Below are 26,178 nucleotides of genomic sequence, written 5' to 3' on the forward strand. Positions count from 1 at the left end.
AATTTGGAGAACGCTTTTTGTGATAGGAAACCTGGATGTCATCTCTCTGATATTCATCACCCATATTTGGCTGACAAACAGCCTTTATTAATGGGGGCAGACTGGTGATGCCCACTTGATCCATCATTTCACTCCAGCAGATTGACGGTCAAAGGTAAGAAAAATAACCTACAGCAGTCTGTTTGAACTTTATTTGTCTTGCTTGCACTAAATATGACATTTGGTTTTCTCTCCTGCCCACTAGTTATAAAAAGCACGCAGATCTAATTTCCATTGGAGCGACTCACCTGAGGTAAAACTCAAGACTTCATTCAAGTGAACATGCTTCTTTTATTTTTTATTTTTCATAACTTTTGGACTTCTACAACATCTAGTCCAGTTTGAATTCAAAGTGGCATCTACATGCATGTTAGCAACTAATACATGAGCTTTGTTTTCTGCCATGTGGGGAGATTATTGCTGCGTTAAAAGGACAAGAACAGCCTCAAACATTCAATATGTCCTTCATTTAAAGGACCCCTGACTGAGTTATCCATCATCTAGGAGTTTTATTGATTTACTCCTGCACTTGTTCAACAGGCAATTAGGTTTCTCTTTTTTGAAAGGATACATTATCTTCTGATATGTTCAATCTTATATGACAAAGAAGACAGTCGGTGGCTGTAAAAGACATTTTATTCTGACTGCAGGTTGAAACATGGGTGACGCTGTCATGGCAGAGTTTGGGCCCGCTGCTCCTTTTCTTCGCAAGTCAGATAAGGAGCGTCTAGAGGCCCAAACCCGCATATTTGACATGAAGAAGGAGTGCTTCGTACCCGACCCCGAGGTTGAGTATGTCAAGGCATCCATAACTAGTCGTGATGGTGACAAAGTCACTGCTCAGACTGAATTTGGAAAGGTATGACCACGTTCATGCTCTCGTTCTGTTTAGGAAGGCTTTTAAAACTCTTGAGCTCGTAAAAGAAAGTTTTTGTTCTCCTCCTGACAGACTGTCACCGTGAAGGAGATTGATGTTCACCCTCAGAACCCGCCAAAGTTTGATAAAATTGAAGACATGGCGATGTTCACCTTCCTCCACGAGCCCGCTGTGCTGTTTAACCTCAAAGAGCGTTACGCAGCCTGGATGATCTACGTGAGATAACTTTTATACCTTCACCTTTTCTTGTGAATGAGACTCCTCAGCATCTGAAGCAACTGTCCTCCATCCCTCTCTTTACATGGCAGACCTACTCGGGACTCTTCTGTGTCACTATCAACCCCTACAAGTGGCTGCCAGTCTACAACCAAGAGGTGGTCGTTGCCTACAGAGGAAAGAAGAGGAGTGAAGCTCCTCCTCATATCTTCTCCATCTCTGACAATGCCTATCAGTACATGCTGTCAGGTCAATAATCTACTTTCACATTTATGTTGTGGAAATATTCATTTCAACTTAAATACTGAAAATGTGTCACATGTCTCCCGCTCACAGACAGAGAAAACCAGTCGATCCTGATCACGTAAGTAAACCAGCCTTAAAGCTCTTCATTTGATCTTAAAGGCTCTACCTTCAACTTCCTGTCTCTGTTTTCTCAGCGGAGAATCTGGTGCTGGAAAGACTGTCAACACCAAGCGTGTCATTCAGTACTTTGCCAGCATCGCTGCTTCCCCAGGTTTGAAGAAAGATCAAGCTGCTGAGAAGAAGGTGTGTGTTGTCATCATTTTTTAGAAGGGGACAACCAGCTAGTGAATTTAAGTCACAGCTTTGTGAGGACCTTGTCAGTAATAATTGAAAGAATCCTGAAGTTGTACCTTTAATGAACAAAATCAGGGAACCCTGGAGGATCAAATCATCCAGGCTAATCCTGCTCTGGAGGCCTTTGGGAACGCCAAGACCATCAGGAATGACAACTCTTCCAGATTTGTGAGTGTGTGTAGCTGCATCGAAGCAGCCTGATAATAAACAGTGGAGTCATTACTCTTTCTAATAAGTGAACATTTGCTTTATTTTAAGGGTAAATTCATTAGAATTCATTTTGATAACCGAGGGAAACTGGCCTCTGCTGATATTGAAACTTGTAAGTAAAACAAATCCATGCATACTGTATTTTTACGTGCGTATATATCATTATATTATCACTTTTACAGACCTTCTGGAAAAGTCTCGAGTGACCTATCAGCTCAAAGCTGAGAGGGACTATCACATTTTCTACCAGATCTTGTCTCAGCAAAAGCCTGAGCTTCTGGGTGAGTATACACTGTATAACATTATAGCTACAGTTGTGGTCAAAAGTTTACATACACTTTGTAAAGAACAAATTGTCATGGCTGTCTTGAGTTTCCAATAATTTCTACAACTCTTGTTTTTCTGTGAGTAATTGGAACACATGCTTCTTAGTCACAAAAAAAGTTTGCTTTTCTTCTGAATTTATTATGTATCAACTAAAAATGAGACCAAATCTGCTGGATCAAAATATACATACAGCAACATGAATCAGTAATTTTGGCTGATTTAGAAAGTTGTGTCAATGAAATTAGCTTAATAGCAATGCCTCTTTTTGTGAGTGATTATGAATGATTACAGCTGGTGACTTCTCCAAGCCCATTTAAATAGGGCTCATTTGATACAATCATAAGACCTGCCCACAAACACTACAATGGGCAATGGGATCTGAAAAAGCAAATCATTGACTTGAATGATTTAGTGGTCGTAGTATTATGCTCTGTGGCTGTTTTGTTGCCGATATGCCGAACATTTTTTCAGGATAACCTAAAATCATCAGCCTGAAGGTTGGGTCTTGGGCCCAGTTGGGTGCTCTAACAGGACAATGACCACAAAGACACATCAAAAGTGGTAATGGATGTATAAATCAGGATCGAATTGAGGTTTTAGAAAGGCCTTCCCAAAGTCCTGACTTAAACCCCATTGATAACATGTGAACAATGCTAAAGGAACAAGTACATGTCAGAAATCCAACTAATTTAGTTGAACTGCACCATAACTGTCAAGACAGGTGGTCAAAGGTTCCACCAGAAGCTTGTGGACGGCTACCAAAAGCGTCTAATTGAAGCCAAAATGGCCAAGTGACAAGCTACCAAATATTAGCATCAGTATGTAGCATCAGTATGTAGCATCAGTATGTATATTTTTGACCCAGCAGATTTGGTCTAATTTTCAGTTGATCCATAATAAATTCATAAACGAACCAAACTTCATTAATGTTTGTAAAGTATGTGTTCCAATCACAGAAAAACAAGAGAAACTCAAGACAGCCATGACATTACGTTCTTTACAAGTGTATATAAACTTTTGATCACAACTGTATATCTCTAATGTATTGTACCACAAAATAAACGTTTTCTATTTTCTAAACATCTTTTCAGAGATGTTGCTCATCACCAACAACCCCTATGACTACGCCTTCATCTCCCAGGGAGAGACGACCGTGGCCTCCATCAATGATTCTGAGGAGCTGATGGCCACTGATGTGAGTTGAAGTTTTTTTCAGTCACGATCACTAATGGTTATTAAGGAACACCCAGGAATCATTTTTTAACATCTTCAGGATGCCTTCGACGTGCTGGGCTTCACTCAAGAAGAGAAGAACAGCATTTACAAGCTGACTGGAGCCATCATGCATTATGGAAACATGAAGTTTAAACAGAAGCAGCGAGAGGAGCAGGCCGAGGCTGACGGCACTGAAGGTGAGATGTTTGTTTTGAGATAATCACTATTACTGCCGTTGGTGGTTTTTGCACAGTTTTTCTAACTTCTGTATATTGTCTCTTTAACAGTTGCGGACAAAGTCGCGTACCTGATGGGCCTGAACTCTGCTGACCTCATCAAAGGTCTCTGTCACCCGAGGGTCAAAGTAGGAAATGAGTGGGTCACCAAGGGACAAAATGTTGCTCAGGTAATGACCCGAAATAAACATTTAGTCTTAAATCCACATGTAGTGCTAAAGATGTTTCTTTTCCTCCCAAGGTGTACTACGCTATCGGAGCACTGGCTAAGTCAGTGTACGAGAAGATGTTTCTCTGGATGGTGGTGAGGATCAACCAATCCCTGGACACCAAGCAGCCACGCCAGTACTTCATTGGTGTACTGGATATCGCTGGATTTGAGATCTTTGATGTGAGCGGCACATTTGATTCATTTTATCCAACCCATCATTTTGACTTTAATTCATGTAAGACATCACTTTGTTGTTTTTGCCTTAAATTACAGTTCAACACCTTCGAGCAGATGTGCATCAACTTCACCAATGAAAAACTGCAACAGTTTTTCAATCACCACATGTTTGTGCTGGAGCAGGAAGAGTACAAGAAAGAGGGCATTGAATGGGAGTTCATTGACTTTGGCATGGACCTGCAGGCCTGTATCGACCTCATTGAAAAGGTGAGATCTTTTAGTTCACCCAGGCCAATAAGTACAATTTGTTCTTCACAGATTTCACCCTTGGGTATTGTAGTACTTTTTTTTTTTTTTTTACCCAGAAACCCTTTATTTACTTTATTTGCTTTTTCGCCGCTTTCTTTACTAATTATTTTCCCTCAGCCCATGGGTATCATGTCCATCCTTGAAGAGGAGTGCATGTTCCCCAAAGCCTCAGATGCAACCTTTAAAGCTAAGCTCTACGACAACCATCTGGGGAAATCCAACAACTTCCAGAAGCCCAGAGTCATCAAAGGGAAACCAGAGGCCCATTTCTCCCTGGTTCATTACGCTGGAACTGTTGATTACAACATCAACAACTGGTTGGTGAAGAACAAAGATCCGCTCAATGAGACAGTGGTTGGTCTTTTCCAAAAATCAAACCTCAAGCTTTTAGCCTTGCTCTTTGCTGGATATGCAGGATCTGATTCTGGTACGTTGACACAAAGACTATCCACTAAAGGACAACACAATCTTAGTCAACATATTGATGATGCAGGTTGTTATAATGTAAAGTTTTTGAATAATTGTCTGTTGACTTTCTTATTTTGTTGTGCTTTTTATTCAGTCCAAGAGTCTGGTGGAAAAGGGAAAGGTAGCAAAAAGAAGGGTTCCTCTTTCCAAACTGTTTCGGCTTTGCACAGGGTAAGATAACAAGTCTTATTCATAAACATGTTTCAAATAATGGAGTCTACAATCTAAGTTTTGTCATAAACTCTGAACTCTGACCAAAGGCTATTCCTGGATAGGACACCATCCCGGTCAGATGGACCCAGAAATGGCAGGAAAATAAAGTCTGAAACTCTGATGACAATTTTGATTTTAATACCACTGCTTATTGTGTTTGTCATGACCACAGTATCAAGTAAAGAGCGGAGATGAACAGACTAGCAAACAGAAAACCTGATGGAGCAGTTTCATGTGCACAGAGATTGCAGGTTACAAGTTATAAATATCACCATTGCAAGTGAATTTAACTGCTTCTGTCTCACATGGGCTCGCCCTGACTTCATGCTTTATTAGAGCAATCCATTTGATTGGCAGGAAAACCTCTGGGTGAAGTTGGACTGAAAAATGTGCCTCAGGATGTTTGTGTTCACATATTCAGCTCTAACCAAAAATGATGTTTTAAAGGGTTGTCTTGCACATGTGAACAGGGATGATGTCTATTGAACAATATTGGCTCGTCTTAAATGAAGTAAAAGCAAATCCAAAAGGAAAAAGTATCCTAAATATGTCTGTATTGCTTGTAGGAGAACCTGAACAAGCTGATGACCAACCTGCGGTCCACTCACCCTCACTTTGTGCGCTGCATCATCCCCAATGAGACCAAGACTCCTGGGGCCATGGAGAACCCTCTGGTGATGCACCAGCTGCGCTGTAACGGTGTGCTGGAGGGCATCAGGATCTGCAGGAAGGGCTTCCCAAACAGGATCCTCTATGGAGATTTCAAACAGAGGTTTGCTTATGCCATTCAATCACACACAATTCCATTTACCATTGAACCCATACAGAATAGTTGCAGTGACTTCTAAGATATTTCAAGAGTATGCACTGATTGTCAATATTTTGGATCTTTGTCAAAAGGTACCGAATTTTAAACCCCAATGCCATTCCTGAAGGGCAGTTCATTGACAACAAAAAAGCTGCTGAGAAACTGTTGGGTTCTCTTGATATTGACCACAACCAGTACAAACTGGGACACACCAAGGTAAGAGTTTAAAATGCTGATAAAGGTAGGTTCATTTAGCACAAAGATTTGTCATTACTGACCATCAAATCTACCAATACAAAAAAGGTGTTCTTCAAAGCGGGACTGCTAGGTCTGCTGGAGGAGATGCGAGATGACCGACTAGCATTAATTATCACCGGCATCCAAGCTCGCTCACGAGGTCTTCTGGCAAGAATTGAATTCCAGAAGATTGTTGAACGCAGGTACTTGCTTCTGAAACAACCACATTATGTAAATCAGGTCAAGCCAAGTCACAGTAGTTTTTCTCCATATAGCTCTATGACAACAAACAGGGGGGGAAATGGATTTTAAAAAACAAAAAGTTTTCCATTCTGTCATGACTGTCTTTCTCTCCTGCAGCATACTGTCATACAAATGTGATCTGTTGTCTGCAGGGATGCACTCCTCGTGATCCAGTGGAACATCCGTGCCTTCATGGGGGTCAAGAATTGGCCCTGGATGAAGCTTTATTTCAAGATCAAACCTCTGTTGAGGTCAGCTGAGACTGAGAAAGAGATGGCCAACATGAAGGAAGAATTCCTCAAGCTGAAAGAGGCTTATGCAAAATCTGAAGCCCGCAGGAAGGAACTAGAGGAGAAAATGGTCTCTCTTCTCCAAGAGAAGAATGACCTGCAGCTCCAAGTTCAATCTGTATGTTTATAATCAGTCAGTATTTCACGTGATATAAGAATCAAGCTGTTGCGTGACTGTTTGCCTCATCCTGTAATAGGAGCAAGATAATCTTTGTGATGCTGAAGAAAGATGTGAGGGGCTGATCAAGAGCAAGATACAGCTGGAAGCCAAAATCAAAGAACTGACAGAGAGGCTGGAGGATGAGGAGGAGATGAGCTCTGAACTTACAGCGAAGAAGAGGAAGCTGGAGGATGAGTGTTCAGAGTTAAAGAAGGACATTGATGACTTAGAGTTAACTCTGGCCAAAGTGGAGAAGGAGAAGCACGCCACTGAGAACAAGGTATCATAAACTCTTATTCCTATGAAATGACTATGTGAGTTCTGAGTAATATTCAAACTGAAGTCCTTGATAATATTGGCCATAGGTTAAAAACCTGACTGAGGAGATGGCAGCTTTGGATGAAATCATTGCTAAGCTGACCAAAGAAAAGAAAGCGTTACAGGAAGCTCATCAGCAAACACTGGATGACCTGCAGAGTGAAGAAGACAAAGTCAACTCTCTGACCAAGGCCAAGACCAAGCTGGAGCAGCAAGTGGATGATGTACGAAATCCAAACTTCAGGTGGATTTGAATTTGACAGTAGTAGACAAATCCTTGACATTTTTACATCCCACAGCTTGAAGGATCTCTGGAGCAAGAGAAGAAAGTGCGTATGGACCTTGAGAGAGCAAAGAGGAAGTTGGAGGGAGACTTAAAGTTGAGCCAGGAGACTGTCATGGATCTGGAGAATGACAAGCAACAACTGGAGGAGCGTCTGAAAAAGTAAGGGCAAAAGAAAGCCACCTCTAAAAAAGGGGAATATTTGTTTTGTGAAATGATTAATATCAATTTTTTCCCTCAGGAAAGATTTTGAAGTCAGCCAGCTCCTTAACAAAATTGAGGATGAACAGGCAATGAGTGCACAGCTCCAGAAAAAAATAAAGGAGTTGCAGGTAATAATACGTGAATATTTCATGTTAAGATCACAACTTGCGTCTTTGAAATTTGTACAAAGCTTTCCATTGATTATTCTTCTAGGCTCGCATTGAGGAGCTGGAGGAAGAGCTGGAGGCCGAGCGAGCCGCTCGAGCTAAGGTGGAGAAGCAAAGAGCAGACCTGGCCAGAGAGCTGGAGGAGATCAGTGAGAGGCTGGAGGAGGCTGGTGGAGCAACATCTGCCCAGATCGAGATGAACAAGAAGAGGGAGGCAGAGTTCCTGAAGCTCCGCAGAGACCTTGAAGAGGCCACTCTGCAGCACGAAGCAACTGCTGCCACTCTCAGGAAGAAACAGGCCGACAGTGTGGCTGACCTGGGAGAGCAGATTGACAACCTGCAGAGAGTCAAACAGAAACTGGAGAAGGAGAAGAGTGAGCTCAGGCTGGAGCTGGATGATGTGGTCTCCAATATGGAACATATTGTCAAGTCAAAGGTAATATATATATATGTATATATTAGTATTCTCTGTTTTTGTATTCATTGTTTAATTAGTACTAAGCCGTTCATGTGAATTTTATTTTCAGACTCATTTGGAAAAAATGTGCAGGTCTCTTGAAGATCAGATGAATGAATATAAAACAAAGTCTGAGGAGGGGCAGCGTGTCATCAACGACTTCACCATGCAGAAAGCAAAGCTTCAAACTGAGAATGGTGAACTTACAAGGCAGATTGAGGAAAAGGATTCCCTGGTGTCTCAACTCACCAGAGGAAAACAGTCCTACACTCAACAAGTTGAAGACCTTAAAAGACAACTGGAGGAGGAAGTGAAGGTAGCAAATCAATGGTACATCATTTTATTCAGCTGAAATGTTGGACCAAGAGAAGCATTCAGATGTTTTCCATTTCAGGCCAAGAATGCCCTGGCTCATGCAGTTCAGTCTTCTCGTCATGACTGTGACCTGCTCAGAGAGCAGTATGAAGAAGAGCAGGAGGCCAAGGCTGAACTCCAGCGCGGCATGTCCAAGGCCAACTCTGAGGTGGCTCAGTGGAGGACTAAGTATGAAACTGATGCCATCCAGAGGACCGAGGAACTGGAGGAAGCAAAGTGAGTGAAATATGTTGACTTGATCATTGACTCCGATTCTATAACAAAGAATCCTGATCCTAAGTTTGATCCCCATCCAGGAAGAAGCTGGCCCAGCGTCTGCAGGATGCCGAGGAGGCTGTGGAAGCAGTGAATGCTAAATGTTCCTCTCTGGAGAAGACCAAACACAGACTGCAGAATGAGATTGAAGATCTCATGGTGGATGTGGAGAGGTCGAATGCTGCCGCTGCTGCTCTGGACAAGAAGCAAAGAAACTTTGACAAGGTTGGATTTTAAATATACTAATTTTAATAAACTACGATGATAGAGGTGCCAGCTGTCTCTCATTAGGAGAGTCAGCTTCAACCAGAAGATTGGGGGTCAGAAGACTAGAGAAGTGCTCTCCAAGCTCAAGTCCATCTACCATTCAATGAACCTTAAACGTTCACTTTACAGGTCTTGGCAGAATGGAAGCAGAAGTATGAGGAGTCCCAAACAGAGCTTGAGAGCTCCCAGAAGGAGGCCAGGTCTTTGAGCACTGAGCTCTTCAAACTGAAGAACTCCTTTGAAGAATCTCTGGAACAGCTTGAGACCATGAAGAGGGAGAATAAGAATCTGCAGGGTAAGAGTCGTCCCATGGTCACCCCATGGTTTCCATCTCAGAACCCATCTGAACTCAAGATCGACGATATGTGTCCCTGGGAACGGATGCTTATTTCTCAGTCATTTAAGCCCCGTTTCCACACAGCAGTCCGGTACGGATCAGTACAGTTTAAAGGGCCCTCAGATTAAGCCCGATCCCGTTTGTGTTTCCACAGCCACCCATGCCCTCTTTGGTAGGCGGTGTGTAAGCCGGATGACGATAGCCGCTACGTAAATAGCGTCATATTATAGCAGTTAACAGCTAACCGCTAACTACTAAATTCAACAAAGGAGAAAAACGCTACACAAACGAAACCAACAACGGAAGACATCCAGCAGTTCATCGACTCTGTCACTGACATGTGACTCTTTATAATAAAAACTCAATCAAGCTTTGTTTCAGAGAAGGCTGTGTGCCACGAGGAGAAATACAGATGTAAACAATCGGCTGCGTGTTACAGTCAATGGTTTAAACACGGCGAAGTTTTGTTTGTCACACGGGAAGTGACGATTCTTTCGACCAATCAGTGGACTGCAGTGTTTGGCGCCGCCTTTTCGGGATGGCTCGATATTCTTGGCACCCCAATGGAAGGGTTCCAAAAAGTAAGATGGTGCGGATCGGTTATTTGGGAATCTTTCCCGGGATTAGTCTATGGAAACACCGCAAAATGTGCGCCATACTGAGACAAACTGATCCGATCCGAACCGCTCGGTGGAAACGGGGCTTTAGATGACGCCAGATGACGCTACCTCCAACATTCATGTCTTCAACACTAACACCTTCATGTATAGGTCCATAATATCCTGGAGTTACCACTGTGCAAGGGATGTTTTTTTCTGGGGATGTTCTTGCAAATAGCAGGAATTAAATTTGCTGAGGGAACCTGACTGCTGATTGGTTGTTGTAACAGAGTGGCAAACATATTTTTGGCTCAAAATAAAATTGTTGATCTGTAATTGATTGTCAGCTGGACTTTGTTGTAGAAAAATGTTTAAAGAGACATATTAGTCTATGGCGCAGATGGGTGTTAGCATGTTCAAGAGTGCTGATAAGTAGTTGGTAAATAAAGCTTGGATTACAAATGTACTACAAGTGGAAACAAGAAAACTTTGAGAAAATCCAAACCACCCTGTCCTGATTCTGTCAATAGAGATTAAACCATTTTAAGCTTCTTTTGTAGATACATTCAAATGACAATGTCACTGATTTCTAACACTTTCCTTTCTCAGAGGAAATATCTGACCTCACTGAACAAATCGGTGAGGGGGGGAAGAGTATTCATGAGCTTGAGAAGATTCGAAAACAACTGGAACAAGAGAAGTCTGAGATTCAAACAGCGCTCGAGGAAGCTGAGGTACAGCATGTTCAAAGTTCTCAAGGTGGACTTTAGCAACAACAACATACTCAGTATTACTCACATCCAGTCCCTCTCTCTGTTTCAATCCTCTTTCATGAAAGGCCTCACTGGAGCATGAGGAAGGAAAGATTCTCAGAGCTCAGCTTGAGTTCAACCAGATCAAGGCTGATATTGAGCGCAAGCTAGCCGAGAAAGATGAAGAGATGGAGCAAACCAAGAGAAACCAGCAGCGCATGGTGGATACTCTGCAGAGCTCTCTTGATTCTGAGACTCGCAGCAGGAACGAGGCCCTCCGTTTGAAGAAGAAGATGGAGGGAGACCTCAATGAGATGGAGATCCAGCTTAGCCAGGCCAACAGGCAGGCGGCTGAGGCCCAGAAACAACTGAAGGCTGTTCATGCACATCTGAAGGTATGAACTATATACACAAAGAGAAATTACAGAGCTAAAGTAACTAGCTTAACAACTCAACATGCACTTACCCAGGATGCCCAGCTCCAGCTGGATGAGTCTCTGCGAACAAACGATGATCTTAAAGAGAACATTGCTATCGTTGAGAGGCGCAACAACCTGCTTCAGGCTGAAGTGGAGGAACTGAGGTCTGCTCTGGAGCAAACTGAGAGAGGACGCAAACTTGCTGAACAAGAGCTGCTGGATGTTAGTGAGAGAGTGCAGCTACTGCACTCACAGGTGAGATACAGTCACGACACCATGCACTATTTGCACCACGCACTTTATTGTTGACAATTTATCAAGCAGTTCCAAAATCAAATGTCTATGCAACTAGAACACCAGTCTTCTAAACCAAAAGAAGAAGCTGGAGGCAGACACCTCCCAGCTTCAAACTGAAGTGGAGGAAGCAGTGCAGGAGTGCAGGAACGCTGAGGAAAAGGCCAAGAAGGCCATTACTGATGCTGCCATGATGGCGGAGGAGCTGAAGAAAGAACAGGATACCAGCGCCCACCTGGAGCGTATGAAGAAGAACATGGAGCAAACCATCAAAGACCTGCAGCACCGTCTGGATGAAGCTGAGCAGATCGCCTTGAAGGGAGGGAAGAAGCAGCTGCAGAAGCTCGAGGCCAGGGTGAGTCCCATTATTGTTCAAGAAAATGACTTAAAAGTAGCATTTATGAAAATAAATCCTCAAGATCTGTTCATATTAAAGTGTTTGTTTTGATCTTTCCTCAACAGATCAGAGAACTAGAAATTGAGTTAGAGGCTGAGCAGAGAAAATCAAGCGAATCTGTCAAAGGAGTACGAAAGTATGAGAGAAGAATCAAAGAGTTGACCTATCAGGCAAGTTTGACCCTTTTTTTTTGTTTTTTCCTTACAGAATGTTTTCTCTGTTTGTTTGCTTTACTATCTTAAACGATTGTTTTTTTGTTTTGTTTGCTTTTACAGACAGAAGAAGATCGTAAGAATCTGGCCCGTCTGCAAGATCTGGTAGACAAACTCCAGCTGAAGGTCAAATCGTACAAAAAGTCTGCAGAGGACGCTGTAAGAAGTCTTTTTGTTCCTAAAACAATTTAATAGAGAATCAACTTATAAAAGCACCTGTGCATATTTAATACTATGGCAATCAGCTGACATAATAAAAATAAAGACGTGATGTTAGGCCTGTTTTAGACGCTTCTAAGTGCAAGCAGCACTGTGATGCAGAATTACGTTCCTTTCGGCTTCTTTGGACTGGGAACGTCAAATCACAATTGAAGCTCATTTTGGGGGAAATGGTCACAACAGTATATTTATACTGTCCGGGCAACACCAACTTAATGGACCAAATCAAAATATCATCCACTGTGATTCGAAACATGCCTCACAGATGTTCAAATCATTCAACAGGAGGAACAGGCCAACAACAATCTCACCAAGTTCCGTAAGCTTCAACACGAGTTTGATGAAGCTGAAGAGAGAGCCGACATCGCCGAGTCTCAGGTCAACAAGTTACGTGCCAAGAGCCGTGATGTGGGGTCAAAGGTATGTCAGGGGCATCAACCCTTATTGTGTGGGGAACACTGAATGGGCAGTCAGTTTCTGACTAATGCATTGGTCAATTCATGATATAGAATTATTGATGGAATCTTATAATGCATAAAATACCTTTAAAATATCAATGAACTATGTTTCTTGTTCTTCTCTTGTTTCAGAAAGGACATGTTGAAGAATGAAAGTCATGGGATCTAAGGAGTTTCTGAGGCACCTGACGTCTCAAGTGTCTCCCTAAGCATGTTGTTTGTTCAGTAGAATAAAGTCGAGCTGCATCTCAAACAGTGTCGTGGAGTTTTGTTGACCTTCACCCTATGGGATGACCCCTTATAGTCAAATATTTGGCAATTGCTTTAATAGAGCCTCAGTGGACTGCCGGCCTCCCAGTGGAGCGCAAGGATCACTCCATTCCAGCTTAATGGGGGTGATTAAAGTCTAATTTGATATGGATTCACCTGAATTCTTTAAATCATTCATGGCTCAAAGCCTATCTCAGAGTTCAAGGATATAATTTGGACAACTTAGAATGGCACACATTTGAAAAAAAATATATGCATCTAGTGAAAATGTGCCATTAAACTATGAATACACCGTGTTTGGAAACAGCTCTATTCTGAAGTGTAAGGATCATTTGGTTTGCATCCATTTTGGTGCCTGTGTGGGCAAAGTGATGTCACTTGCTGGTCGCTGATCTGGTCCTGGATTTACATATAATTTAAAGGTGACATAATGCAAAATTCACAACATTATGTAGTTCTACAAACCCCCTAACCATCACGAGAAGAGTCCAGCCTCTCCCTCTTCTGCCTGCTCCACTTTTCAGATAATGTGTGCTCAAACAGGCCGTTTGGAGATTCTCGCTTCATGACATCACAAAGTGCAGTAGCCCCTCCCACAGGTGGGTGACACTCCCACAGCTAGGTGTTTGTTCTGCCCTCTGAGTCCGTCTTCTCAATATAGACTCAGACAATGAGACATGGAGCGAGAAAGCAGCGAGCCCTTCCAGAGAGGGCGTGGTCAGACACAGCTCATTTACATATTTAAAGCCACAGACACAAAAACAGCCTGTTCTGAGCAGGGCTGAAATAAAGGGGTTTATAGACATGATCAAATACAGGATCAGAGTGAATTTAGAACAAGAAACTTTGTTCTGTCTCCGACTGCTCCAATGACAAACTCATGCTTGCTAAAGGTTCCTAGGTATGTACTGAAAGTGCATCAACCGGCAGTGGAGGAATACAGACGCTATTTTGGCTGCATTTGGAGCAGAAGCAGTTTAATGCAAATTTGCGACAATAAAGGGGTTAAAGAAACAGTAACATTATTGTTACTATTTTTGTGTTGCACCTCTGAATACTCACCCAGTATTACTGATGTGGTTATGAGTGTACACTGTGGTGACACACATCCCAAAGTAAACCAGTAAGTCAACACTGAGGGATGAAAACTTAAACCACTAGAGGTCAGCAGAGTCTTGAGTTCATTATAGATGCTGACCACCAACACAGTAACAGCTGCCTGTGATGTTATAAGCTATATTATATAACAGGTAAATCAACATTGGGCTGAGCTGCTTAAATCAGGTTTTGCTGTTAAGTTCTTAAAGATGATAATTCAGATAATTCATGACGTGATTGTAATTAACGCATAGGTCATTCCTATGAGTGATTTTAGCTGCACGGACCAAAAAAGCCTTCTGATACATGTCACAAAAATTTAAATGAATAAGAATTATCTAAATGCCAACTAAAATAAAGATTTATTCTGGTATAAATCCACCACAGAACATTTTGTGTTTTGTGTTTGATCATGAACTCTAACAAAGATACATTTTATGATAACTGACCCCATATGGACTTGTTGCATAAAAGACAAAGAAAACATTATTTGACATAAATCAGAACTTATTTCATAATTTTATCAGTTAAAAAAGGCTCTCTTGTTGGGTGAATGGGTCATTTCATCATGTGTGTCACTTCACAGTAATGGCCTGTGGTTGGTTGGAAAAGAAAAGAAATGCTGAACGTTAATCTCAGCTGTCCTGCTCCCCATCACGCTCTCCACCAGTCTCCACTGTAGTAGTTTTACTCTTTCTACATCATCAGCAATGCAGATTTCATTCTTAATTAGATTTGGTTACTAGTGAACATCAAATTAGTACTCATTAAGTCGAAGGACGTGTGCCTGTGTTGACATTTGACGGACACTGGACGGGAGTGGCTTCCATTCATGCACTGCAAAGATGTAAATCTTAAAAGTGTATCAGTCTCAATCCCAGTGAAAAACTATAAAAAAATATTAGCAACAGAAAGAACCCACACAAACACCTCATTTTAAGATATTATTACTATCAATTAAAAAGTGAATGAGTAAAACTGGCTGACAGAGCAGTAAACAAAAGTTTCTTGTTAAGTTTCTTTTAATGGGCTGAACTACCGGTAGGTCTTATTTAGTCAAGTTTATTGAAATATAAAGGAATCCAAAGCCCTACCTTTTTGTCCTTTTTATTCTCTGTGATGTTCAATGTTTGTCCCTCCTCAACAGAAGAGCCTGCTCGTGTACAGGTCTCATTGTCCCCCAGCTCTGACTGCAGACACACTGACCACTAACTTCACTGTCTGAATGGAGACCAGCAGAAAGGACAAGACAAGACAAGGACACACGAAGGCATGATCTGATTCTTAACACCTCCTCAAGTGACCTTCAGTAAATAACAAGCAATCTAACAATAGCCACTTCATGTGAACACACAGCCGTCTCTGATTTCAAACTTAAGAGAGACAAGGTGGCGCACACCTTCCCTTATGTGTGCATGTGATGCAGAAGGCCCAGATACAAGGACTAATGGACAGCTGAGAATGGGACCTTTGACTGAGGGCTGATTGCTCAACTAATGCTTCGAATAGATGAGAGCTAAGAAAAGGAGTCCAGAGTTCTCTGCTATGAAGGCACACAGCAGCACTGGTTACTGTATGAAGGACAGACTGAAGGCCTTCTTACTGTTATCGTAGCCAAGCAAGGATCACTGATAGGAAAACGGTACATCCAGGCCTTCATAGCTCATTAATGCTCATTGAGGCGGTTGTGGCTCAGTTCGAAGAGTCGTCTTCTCACAACAGGAAGTAATTGCACTTTGGCCGTGGTGTGTGAATGTGTATGAATGAGATGCCTTACATCCAGGGGGTCTAGGGGGGGTCTGAGATTGACACTTGAGCCCCCCTGAAAACCTCAAAAAAGCAACATGTTGGGGGGTCTCTGATTGGTCTCTGGTTGACTTTATCACTGGACATTAACTCTTTAAAATGTCCAGTATCAGCGCCGTGCAGCCAAGTATAAGTGTGTGTGTCATTGAAATGATCCCTCCAGTCCACATGACTGACTAACACTTGGAAAGTTAATATAAAGATTGGATCATGATTGTTTTTCAGAAAATGAACAAAATGATGCATCAAAACTGATCAGAATGCAGGAAAACGAACGTTAGGTGTCCTGGTTACATCTAACAGTGTGTGAATGTGTCGGAGTGACCTGCGGAGTAAAAGAGCTTTGAGTCATCAGACAACTAGAAAAGCGCCACACAGTACAAGCTAAAGTGCATTTGCCATTGATTTAATAGAGTTTCTTGTACGTGTGAAACTATTTGACAATAAACCTGATTGTGAATCTCGCGCATGTTTTCTTCCATATCTGATGAGTTCAATGATAATCTTAAAATCATTGCTCGAGAATCATTTATTATCAGACACCAGAGCTGTTGTCCTTTTTTCACAAGTACTTTATCTGTATGGGAATGAGCTCTGAGCCTGATGACTTTCTATTAATAATCTAAACATTTAAAACGGTAAGACTGGGAGAAAAACCCGTGAAGGGGCAGATCTTCAGGTTCTGTTAATTCAATGGACATTCATTTTAAAATGAGGGTCTTTAATAACTGCATATTAAGTGTCTCCCACTCTGCCTCGTAATACAGTCTGATATCTATCTTGATTCATAGGCAAAGATCTGATTCATTAAAATGCTGTAGTCTATTCTATAAGTCTATAAGTCTATGAGTCTATTCTTATTGATTATGGTCAAGTTGCTGGTTATCTTTTCTTTAAAGCAGGTAGTCGTGGTCAGAGAGCACACACTCGCCTCCCTGCTTGCAGACCGCCTGACCAACACGTGTTTGTACATTATGATGTACATTCATACTCAAACACTCACCAGCTCACTCGCTGTCTTCCATTTTAACAACTCCATTATAACATCCATCTTTCGGCACGTACTCCTGAACCAGGTCGTGACAAGCCAAATCTAGCAGGTGCATGGATCCTTCTCACCTCAAAGACATGAGTGATTATAAATAGTTTGACCTTAAGGCTATTGTCTAGTGAGAAATATACCGTGTGTTACCAGAACCTCACTGTGAATCAATGGAGAGGAAGTAGCGAGGATAAACTCAAAGAGTAATGTTTCTATGTGGAATAAATGTGAAAGGTCACTTCCATGGTGCTGACCTTTCCTCCTGCTTGTTGGTCCTTAGACGAATCAAAAGATGTCACAAAAATCTCAAAGCTATAGTTCCTGCCAGAAAAAAACAAACAAAAAACGTTTGTTTAGACTTTGTCCGAAACTCAGAGAAACTCATCACAAGCTACTGAAGAAAAACACAAAAAAATATTTTTTCCATGCGAGGCTGACTTGATTTACAGCAGCATATTTGTTGTCTGTTTTAGGTGGTTGTGCAGTGAATCATTTTCTGTCTTTGGCTTAAAAACCTGTCGCTGCTCATCTTCATATAAGAAAAAAAAACAACGTAGCTCCTCTGCCATGCATCATAAGCTGTCCCCAAACTGTCCTCAAGCTGTCCCCAAACTGTCTCCTAAATCATCCGAGCTGTGAAGACAGCAAGCATTTCACAGGTTATCTTTGTGCTCAAGAATTAAACGCCACGCCACAAGGCACACACAAGGGTCGACGCAAATTACAACTGGCCTGCAGATACAGCACATACCGCTGAGCTAATGACGCTATGTTGCATCATACTGTGCATGTTTACTAATTAGCACACAAAAAATCTATTAAATCACATCAGTTTAACTTTACTTTTAAACACTAAACTTGTCTAAAGAGCTCAAATTTAAAAACAATTATTTCACATTTTTAGACATTAAAAAAAAAAGCTTTTTGGAGAGAATGTCAGACCGGGACATTTTCATCTCTCAGTGTAACTTCAGTGCCTTCTCCTGACACAGGGTGGCACCTCTCACGTCCCTGTCGTTTGTTTCATTCCAGTTATCCAGAGATGTTTGGGCTTCATTTTTATCATGGCACCATGAGTTCATCAATATCTGCCGAGGCCTCTGGCAGGCTGGCAGCCATGTACCACTTGTCTCTCACTCCGCTGACCCCCATCTTCCATCATTATGAGCCACAGCTCAGTTGGTTGAGTCTGTCAGAGGGTCCCCAGCTCCTGCAGCCGTGTCCAGTGTCTCCTTGGCCAGGACACTTAACCCCAAGTTGCTCCCGCTGCTTTGTCAGTGGCGTCTGAAAGTGTGTGAAGGGGATTGGTTACTTCTGCCTCGACCTTCACTGTGTGAACGTGTAGGTGTGCGCTTTGAGTAGTCGGCAGGTTACGAAAGTGCTCGAGCTCAGTCCCTCAGTGGTTCTGCATTTACCGCCCAAGATGTGTTTGTTTTTATATCTTTCGACGATGTGACTAATCCCAGCTAACAAAGTTAGCCTAGCAACCACAGCCAGTCAGAACAGTCGATAACAGAAAGAGGGAGGTCCCACGTGTGTGCATCATTAAAACCTCTGTCAAGAGGTTCACAGACATACAGTATTTGTGAGAGCCTGCATATTTATGACCCCTCATATTATAATGTAGTATAAGCTTTGTCGCTACCAGGAGCTTGCATGATACGGAGCCTCGACCTGTTGAAAGTGGCAACACTGTTTGGGCAGCGATGACCATGTGGTGTAAGTAGATATGATAAAGAAGCTGTGGGTGTAGGCAGTGAGAACTGGGATTAAGGGGGGTGGTTCTGGGACTGTCCGGCCCCTTTGAAGTGTGGTGGTACAACTTGTACAAAACAATGGTGATGGGAGGAATGTACTTGACAACCCTTAGAGAGACACGTTTTTGCATATTATGTGACCTTCAAGACTAAAATACTGAGTGTTTACTTCAGGTACCCGTTGTAAAACAGTGTACAATAAATCCTCGGTTAAAGGAGTGGAAGTGTATAATGTGCATTCATGAGGAAGAAATGACGCCACTCTGGAACTGTGAGGTATTTTGCTCATCTTTTTATTTTATGATTAATATTCACATCACTGGTTAACAATGAATCACAATGAACATCTCTTTCATACCAAATATTCAGAATTGAAGGGGGGAGATGAGCTCTATCTAAAAGGGCAGATGCCTCTAACAACCAGCAGATTGTTCCTTGTCTTCTGCATGCTCTTGCTATGGTGTTGTGCCCTACTGCGTAATACAGCACACACTACAGTGGATCCACTGCACAGGACTGAAAAGTACACTCTTCTGCTTGTTTGTTATCAATTTGTAAAGTCAGCTGTGGGCATGTAGACGACACCCCTGACTAAAGTACAGTAAGCATGACAAACACAGTCCTTGATTACTCTCACTGGACCACCATCTGATCGTTGCACAGTGCTACTTTTCGGTGCTGTGATTCTTACAGGCCTCTGTAGGTGGGAGACATAGTTAGGGGCTCCGGCTGCGTATCTACCAACACTTTATTTGAATCTCTCTCTTTATATGAATGTTTTTTCAATAGTGTAACTTTAAACACTTCTTCCATTATTGGCTTTGTAACGGACACTGAGAAGAGAATTTGCTCCAAAACGTCCCTTTTTTCAGTCCTGTGTTGGTAGATACGTCAAGGTGTCTATAAAGGAGCGGTCTAATACAGAACGGTATTTTCTACCACATGCCAAAACGAAGGCCGGTTAGTTTGCCGGGGAGGGGGGGAGGAGTGGTGAGTAGGCGGGAGAAAGGTTCTGACCTGTGTGTGTCTTGTGTAACATGTACAGTAGTGCATTTCAAACAGACATTGAAAGCCAATCAGATTTTGATTTTGACGTTTTATAAATGGCTGCCGACTATTTCAGAACCGCTTCTTTAATTTTTTCTGATTCCAAGTTTGTGCGATGCCCCACTTCAGTCACATATCTGACCGTATACAGCAAACACGACACACACCGTCTCCCCCTTCCTGCCCGTCACTTTGAATCCGGTAAACAGTGTTTCCATGTGTGACCTATCTTCCAAAAACAGAACAGAGACAAACCTCGTACATGTATTCATAATCTAGCATCTTTAATACATTTTAAAAACATTCTTGAAACTTCAGGAGCCCTTTTCTTGGAGGGAAAAAGGCAGACTGAAAAAAGAAAAAGTACACTTTTCCTTTCTTTTCCTATCAACCCTATAATAATACCATTATTGATCTTAAACGTAACAGGTTCATGAACGCCAAAGCTCATCTGTCAACATCCACAACACCCTGTTAGGAAGTCAGGTTTTTTTGTCTTTTTTTTTGTTCTATTATTATTTATTCGAGATACTTCTGGGGTGATAAAAACATGGTGGGACTATATACAAGGGCTGGTCAGGTACTGGTGAAAGGAGGAGGGTAAATCAAGCACTATTACGGGGGTGAGTGAGTCTGGTTCTTACTCTTTGTCCAACAGGCTGCTGCTCAGGGATGAGGCAGCAGGTGAGTCAGATCACATCACCTGTCATTACAAAGTCACAACAAATCTTTTTATGCATCGAGATTGACGGATTTCTGTTTGATGCAGATTGATTTTGCATTTCGTATTGCTTCCCTTTTTTCCGGCTAAAAAGTGATAACAGTCTTTCCTAAACCACACACAGTCATCTCTAAAGTCAGAGACATGTGTTTAAGTAAATTTAATCAATCAATTTTAAATTGCAGATTTCATTGCTCTCTATAAGTGTGAATAAAATGGTTGTGTGTGAGTCACGCTGAAAAAGATCTCTGCCCACCTGAATGTGTGGCAGGTGCGTCTGAGGAGGGTCAAACATTAACGACAATTAGAAAGGCTCCCGCTCACGTTCTGATCGTACAACGTGTTGGTCTCGTAGTGACGGTGTGCGGGAGTCAAAACTGCACCTGAGTCTAAGTGATGACCCTAAACTGGAAGTGTTTTAAATTCATGAACTGTAAAACAGATTCAAAAACATCCCTTTCAAAACACCTGTTAGCTGTCCGGCTAACATCACCCACTTTCACACGTTTGACTCAACCGTGAGTCCGTTTTACAGTTTGCAGTTCTTTTTTTCTAATGGGAGACAGAAACCCGCCCAGCCGGGCCGGAGTGTGACTTTGCAGCGTGGTCAAACAGTAATAACCAGTGAATGTTGAGAGAAACCACATGAGGGCAGACTGGAGAGTGTTAAAACATCAGAGCCAACAGAACAACACTGATGAATAAAGCTCCACTAGAATGAATCCTCGAAGCCGACCCCGGTGAAGGGACACGCGACCTCCCATCATCCCTTCACATGGTAACACACCGCGCTCCTTCCAACAAACGTTAAGACTACCACTCCTTCCTACTTCATACAGACGACTGTCTACTATTTTCAAAGTGCTTTCAACCCTTTGTTCTTCTTTCCCCCCAAAGAAAGATTCACATCATCGTCGTTGCATATGATCCACACGCGTCATGTTTCACATAAGTCAGGCAACTCTCATGGGAATGATTGGGAAAAACAGGACAATAATCAATATTCTTATGTGGCATTTTAAGTAGTCGAGTTTTTATTGAACGCTTGATCATCGCCTTGTTGATTATAATAACTTATTCTAGCTACCAAGACTGTTTAGCCCCCAGAAGCACACGTTTACAGTACACAGCTGACAATGTTGGACCCATATACAGTAAAGCAGCTTTTAGAATCACGTCGGTGCGTCGAGAAGGGAACAAGACTGTGTTCAAGGTGCACAAAGACTTGAGAGTTCGAAGGGGAGCTGTACATTATTCATATGATTTAGATACCACTAAGTAATCCAGACACAATAATATAATACACCAAAGCTTGTGTGAATGAGAACATTATACGTAACTCTACTGAGGCGTCTAGTGGGGATGTTTCTCAGCAAGCCTTTGTTAAGTCTCAGACTATCAGTGTTCCAGAGGCTAACAGCGCTCTCTACAGGATGGATGCAGTAGTAACACTTCACACATCTGACAACTACGGCAAAAAGTCACAAACACGTCACTAATCCTTCATCGTTTCAGTGAAGACCTTCAGACCAGCGATGCAAAATGCATAGAATTACAGTGAGTAGATATGACCTTCTCCATTACATTGTCTGCTTTTACGTATTCTACGAGAGTGACACGCGACAGCGCTCCTGGCCAGTAAATCAGAGTCGGTGTACTAAGCTGGCTTTCTAAATCAATACAAACAGGTTGGGAAAAAAAAAAAAAAAAAAAATCTTCTCGATCGATCGCTGAAGATGTTGAACGTCTGTGAAAGCGGATTAAAACGCACTGATTAACCATCGCTGTAGATTTCCAGTGTACTGCCAACCTTGTTTTCGAATTGTTCCTTCGCCGTTGGTGCTTCTGCCTTGCTGACATATTGCTGCATTCATGGCATTTCCTGGCTACGCAGTTCATGTACTCCAGTGAAGTAACTTTACTCATTTTATTTTAAATACATTTTGAACCTTTAGAATTCCAATGATTTTTGTATATCAAGTTATAGTCTATAAAGAACAGAAAAAAGAGGAAACAGTGCATTTATAATGCGTCTATTTACACTACAGATGTTGAGTCAAACACTCGAGACACTAGAAACTACTGTTACCGCGCCGTAGTCACCTTACGTGGCGTGGAAAAAACCCCTCAGTTCAATCGACCACACAGTCACGAGTCAAGAAATCAACCAATCACTAAAAAGCTGCTAATAATGCCGACTTCACACTTGCCATGAATGTAACATTAATCCATTAAACTTACAGTTTCTCCCGCAAGTAAACCCCCTCGTCTCTTAACTACCCGTCAACTCCCGTGGTCGCTCTCCGCCTCCGTCTGTCTTTCTCTATCCGTATGAAATCTGTCTGCTGGGCCGACTACACTCACTGTATTGCTGTCACAAAGTTGGAGATAAAGAGAGACAGAGGGAGTAGATAAGAAAGAGGCAGGATGAAGGCGAGCGATGATGAAAATGTGTGACGATGACTATGAGAGGAGGAACACACCGACACAGCTCATCGTTGTTTTTAACAATATCAGCAGAAAAACCACCGAAAACACGAGAAAGAGGCGGTTTCCTTCCAGGACGGAGAAACGAAGCCATGAAGAGCTGACTGGTGTTAGTGTGTGTGTCTGTGTCTGTGTGTGTGTGTGTGTGTGTGTGCATGCACACTAACAAGCATGTGTGTGTGCTTTCCTGTATATATATACTGTATATATATATTATAGATCTGTGCTTCTGTGTTAATGTGTTTGTGTGTGAAGAGAGTCAGCAGGTCTCCCACGGAGGATTCTGACGCACTGACTCGAGGGAGGACTTAAAAGAGGGTGAAGCTCTTACAGCCCCGCCCTCTCTTCGCTGGGGTGAACCACATGACCAAGAAGTGAAGTGTCACAAGAGAGAAGAAGAGCACCGCGTGTGTGTCCGTCTGCCGTCTCTCTGCCGGGCTCGCATACTGTAAGGGTGCAAGGGTCCAGATCGAGTGATTAGTCATGTTGTTATCGAGCATGAGGACTGTGATCCTACGCTGAAACTCCGTATGACGACACTACACGCCGTGCATGCAGAGTTGGTCCTGATATAAAGAGTAGTGATAGACTGAAGAGGCTGAAATGAGTCTTTGCATTAAAGTGCCTTTTTGATGTCTTTTCAAACTTCCTGCAGCGATTTTAGCCGAAGACAAGGATACTGGGACTAATGACAGACTGGTTATAAAATCACTGAAGAAGAAGAGATCACGTGCTGCAGCTCTCTGAGCTTCTTCCAGTCTCCTCGTACTTTGCCGTCTCTTTCCTTTTAGACCTTTAGTTCACAGGACTGTAAATGAGTTCTACCTTTTCAAGAGAGGAAAAACTTCAACGAGCTGCCAAACCTGCTAAGTGACAGTTAGCATGCTCGGTTGGACCTTAGCTAACCGTTTTGTTCTCTTATGTTGAGCGGTTCTTATTTAATCAGAGGTGGATCATGTGACGCAGCGTACGAGCCGTGACAGCTTCCTACTTGTTCCTTCGATAACTCAGAGGAGCTACGATTACTCGCTTTAGGTCAAAAGTCAAAATGAATGTGTCAAAGTTCTTGACTTCATGCAAACATTGCATGTTAGCTTGTATGCATACATCTAATGTAAATTATGTTGTTGGCCATTTCAGTCCTGGAGTGACCTCATGGGTCAGCTGTTGTTACTTTGTATTAGAGTCCAATGGTGCCGCAGGAAGCATTTACTGTAAGTGGCTTTTAAAGGGGGTTTTAATATTTCCCTTTTCAGCTCGAGTTTGTCTCTTGAAGGTCAAACACTGGAGCGTGAAAGTGCCAAAAATGACCAAACAGGCAACAGAGCTCCCACGTCACCCAACCTCGGACTTTTTTGACGACGATAATGTCGAGCCTGAACGTTTCCTAGTAAACACTGTCAGCGATGACCTCTTTACTAACACTGGACCTTTGTAAAAAGAAAACTTCTGCACCGATTTACTCTGTTTCCATACTTCTGATCTTTCTCTGCACTTTCCAATAAGAGCTTCTCTACGCCTGTCCCTACACATTTTACTGCTGCTTGTGAGAATCATGACATCAGTAAACCACAGGAGAAGGATGCTATGCTTTAGGGATAAGCGAGGGAGAAAAAAGTGGATCAGAATAATTCTGTGCAGTCATTTTAATTTGAGTGATTATTTAGCTGAGCTGTCTGTTGGGGAATTATATGAGTGGAGAAAATACTTGAACCCTGCACAGAGACACACGGACAAAGACACCGAGTGCTCTTCTCTGTTGTGGGCAGAGCCACTGGTTAACAGAGTGGCGTCTAGAGGTCAAAGGTCAGGGTTGGTAGCAGGAAGCTTGTAGGTGGACCCCAGAGAAACACTGAGAGGCGGTCGGTCAGTTCGGTGCTGCGGTGGGCGAGATGAAGGGCGGGGCCAGAGGAAAGTGACTGCGCCGTGGTAGGTTGGTCGGTCGGTTGATTGGCAGGTCGGCGAGGATCATGCCGGTCCCACCCAAATCTACATGTCACTGAGACTCAATCTGTGGAGGGGAAACAGGAAGTCAGGAAACTGGTCAAAAATGATGCAGCGTCAGGATGGGAAACTAATAAAACTGCTTCAGGCAGGTTCATATGAATTTATAGGCTACATGATGAAACACTTCAGCCATCCCAGTTTGTAAACCACATGGGTGGCAGGAGTCTGTGGTCCCTCTGTACTCAGGGGATCTGGAGCTCAGCTGCAGATCCACACATGAACTTGTCCATTCAGAGGGGCGAGTCTCGGCTCTGCAGACCGGTCTGTGATTACATTTAGGAACAAAAGCTATTTTTATCACCTCACTCCTGCAGACAGCTGGCTGGGAGCACGTACACAGGAACATACATGCACACACAAACTCAGCTTTTTCTTTGTCAGACGTTACTGTCGTTGGTTAAATATAACCATCAACATTGAGTCGAGCATGGGAAGGTTTGGATTTCTACACAAAGTGAAGCAGTGCAGATTGTAAGAACTCTGGGCCTGATTCTCATCTAATCCACCTGAGTGAATGACAGAACGACACCATCTCATAAAGGGTTCAATGATCCTCTCAGCCTGCAGCAGACCAAACAGTGTGCAATAAACAATCATTGAAACGAGCATTCGTGCATTCAGAGTCTAAATGGACCATTTTATGCAAAATGAGTCAGTGTAAAAAAACCCATCATATTCACAAGCAGCCGCACTAATGGACAGGTGCACTAATGTCAGTGACAGACGGTGGTAACTTTACTCAAGTACTTCATGGATGATGTGCTCAGATCATTTCCACACTTCAAATGAAATGATCTGTAAAATGTTCCTTCACATCACGATCCTTCAGTAAGGAGACGAGCAGGTTAAATCAGTCAGTGGTGATGTGGAACGTTTTTAAACTGGAGGCAGATAAGTGATAGCGGATGTTTCACATGTACAAAGACTATATTTGTTATATTTGAAGGTTTTATTAGACAGGAGAACTGAAGAGTGACAGGGGGATGACATGCAGCAAAGGGCCGAGGTCAGATTTGAACCCATGAACTATAAGAAAAAGAAATACAGCTGACAACTCAACACAGCCGCCAGGCTGTCCAGCGTCCCAACTTCAA

The 26,178-nt window shown here is 42.5% G+C and overlaps 2 protein-coding genes and 1 long non-coding RNA gene across 9 annotated transcripts in view; 1 reads left to right on the forward strand and 2 right to left on the reverse strand.

Moving 5' to 3' along the window:
- The window catches only part of LOC306826156, a 36,753-nt gene extending 21,307 nt beyond the window's left edge, over positions 1-15,446 (reverse strand). The window contains exons 1-2 of the long non-coding RNA XR_013779376.1: positions 15,312-15,446; positions 5,707-5,849 (exon numbers count right to left, since the gene is read on the reverse strand). This is a non-coding gene — a long non-coding RNA (uncharacterized lncRNA). The remainder of the gene's footprint in view (positions 1-5,706; positions 5,850-15,311) is intronic.
- On the forward strand, positions 74-13,102 carry LOC306826152 (myosin-7-like). 2 transcript variants are annotated; one of them, XM_079347287.1, is made up of 38 exons: positions 74-154; positions 245-292; positions 690-898; positions 989-1,132; positions 1,225-1,381; positions 1,469-1,496; positions 1,573-1,681; positions 1,808-1,900; positions 1,991-2,054; positions 2,125-2,223; positions 3,361-3,464; positions 3,543-3,681; positions 3,772-3,890; positions 3,962-4,111; positions 4,205-4,375; positions 4,535-4,844; positions 4,980-5,056; positions 5,665-5,870; positions 5,999-6,122; positions 6,210-6,346; positions 6,539-6,794; positions 6,874-7,116; positions 7,202-7,378; positions 7,454-7,599; positions 7,679-7,769; positions 7,855-8,244; positions 8,336-8,581; positions 8,660-8,856; positions 8,937-9,120; positions 9,292-9,457; positions 10,708-10,832; positions 10,937-11,245; positions 11,321-11,524; positions 11,622-11,918; positions 12,026-12,134; positions 12,240-12,331; positions 12,677-12,811; positions 12,982-13,102. In XM_079347287.1, exons 3-38 carry the CDS (start codon positions 698-700, stop codon positions 13,000-13,002), a joined length of 5,820 nt encoding a protein of 1,939 aa, XP_079203413.1. In that variant the 5' UTR covers positions 74-154; positions 245-292; positions 690-697; the 3' UTR covers positions 13,003-13,102. The 2 variants fall into 2 exon arrangements, with proteins under 2 accessions (XP_079203413.1, XP_079203412.1); XM_079347286.1 differs by having other exon boundaries at positions 4,535-5,056.
- Positions 15,447-19,092: 3,646 nt separating the features above from the next.
- The window catches only part of LOC306826563 (uncharacterized protein), an 86,803-nt gene continuing 79,717 nt past the window's right edge, over positions 19,093-26,178 (reverse strand). For all 6 annotated transcript variants that reach the window (XM_079347950.1, XM_079347951.1, XM_079347949.1 and 3 more), the window contains one exon: positions 19,093-25,088. In XM_079347950.1, the coding sequence (XP_079204076.1) occupies positions 25,084-25,088 (5 nt within the window). In that variant the 3' untranslated portion in view covers positions 19,093-25,083. The remainder of the gene's footprint in view (positions 25,089-26,178) is intronic.

This window comes from Symphodus melops (genome assembly GCF_947650265.1).
Source record: "Symphodus melops genome assembly, chromosome: 7".
Lineage (NCBI taxonomy): Eukaryota > Metazoa > Chordata > Actinopteri > Labriformes > Labridae > Symphodus > Symphodus melops.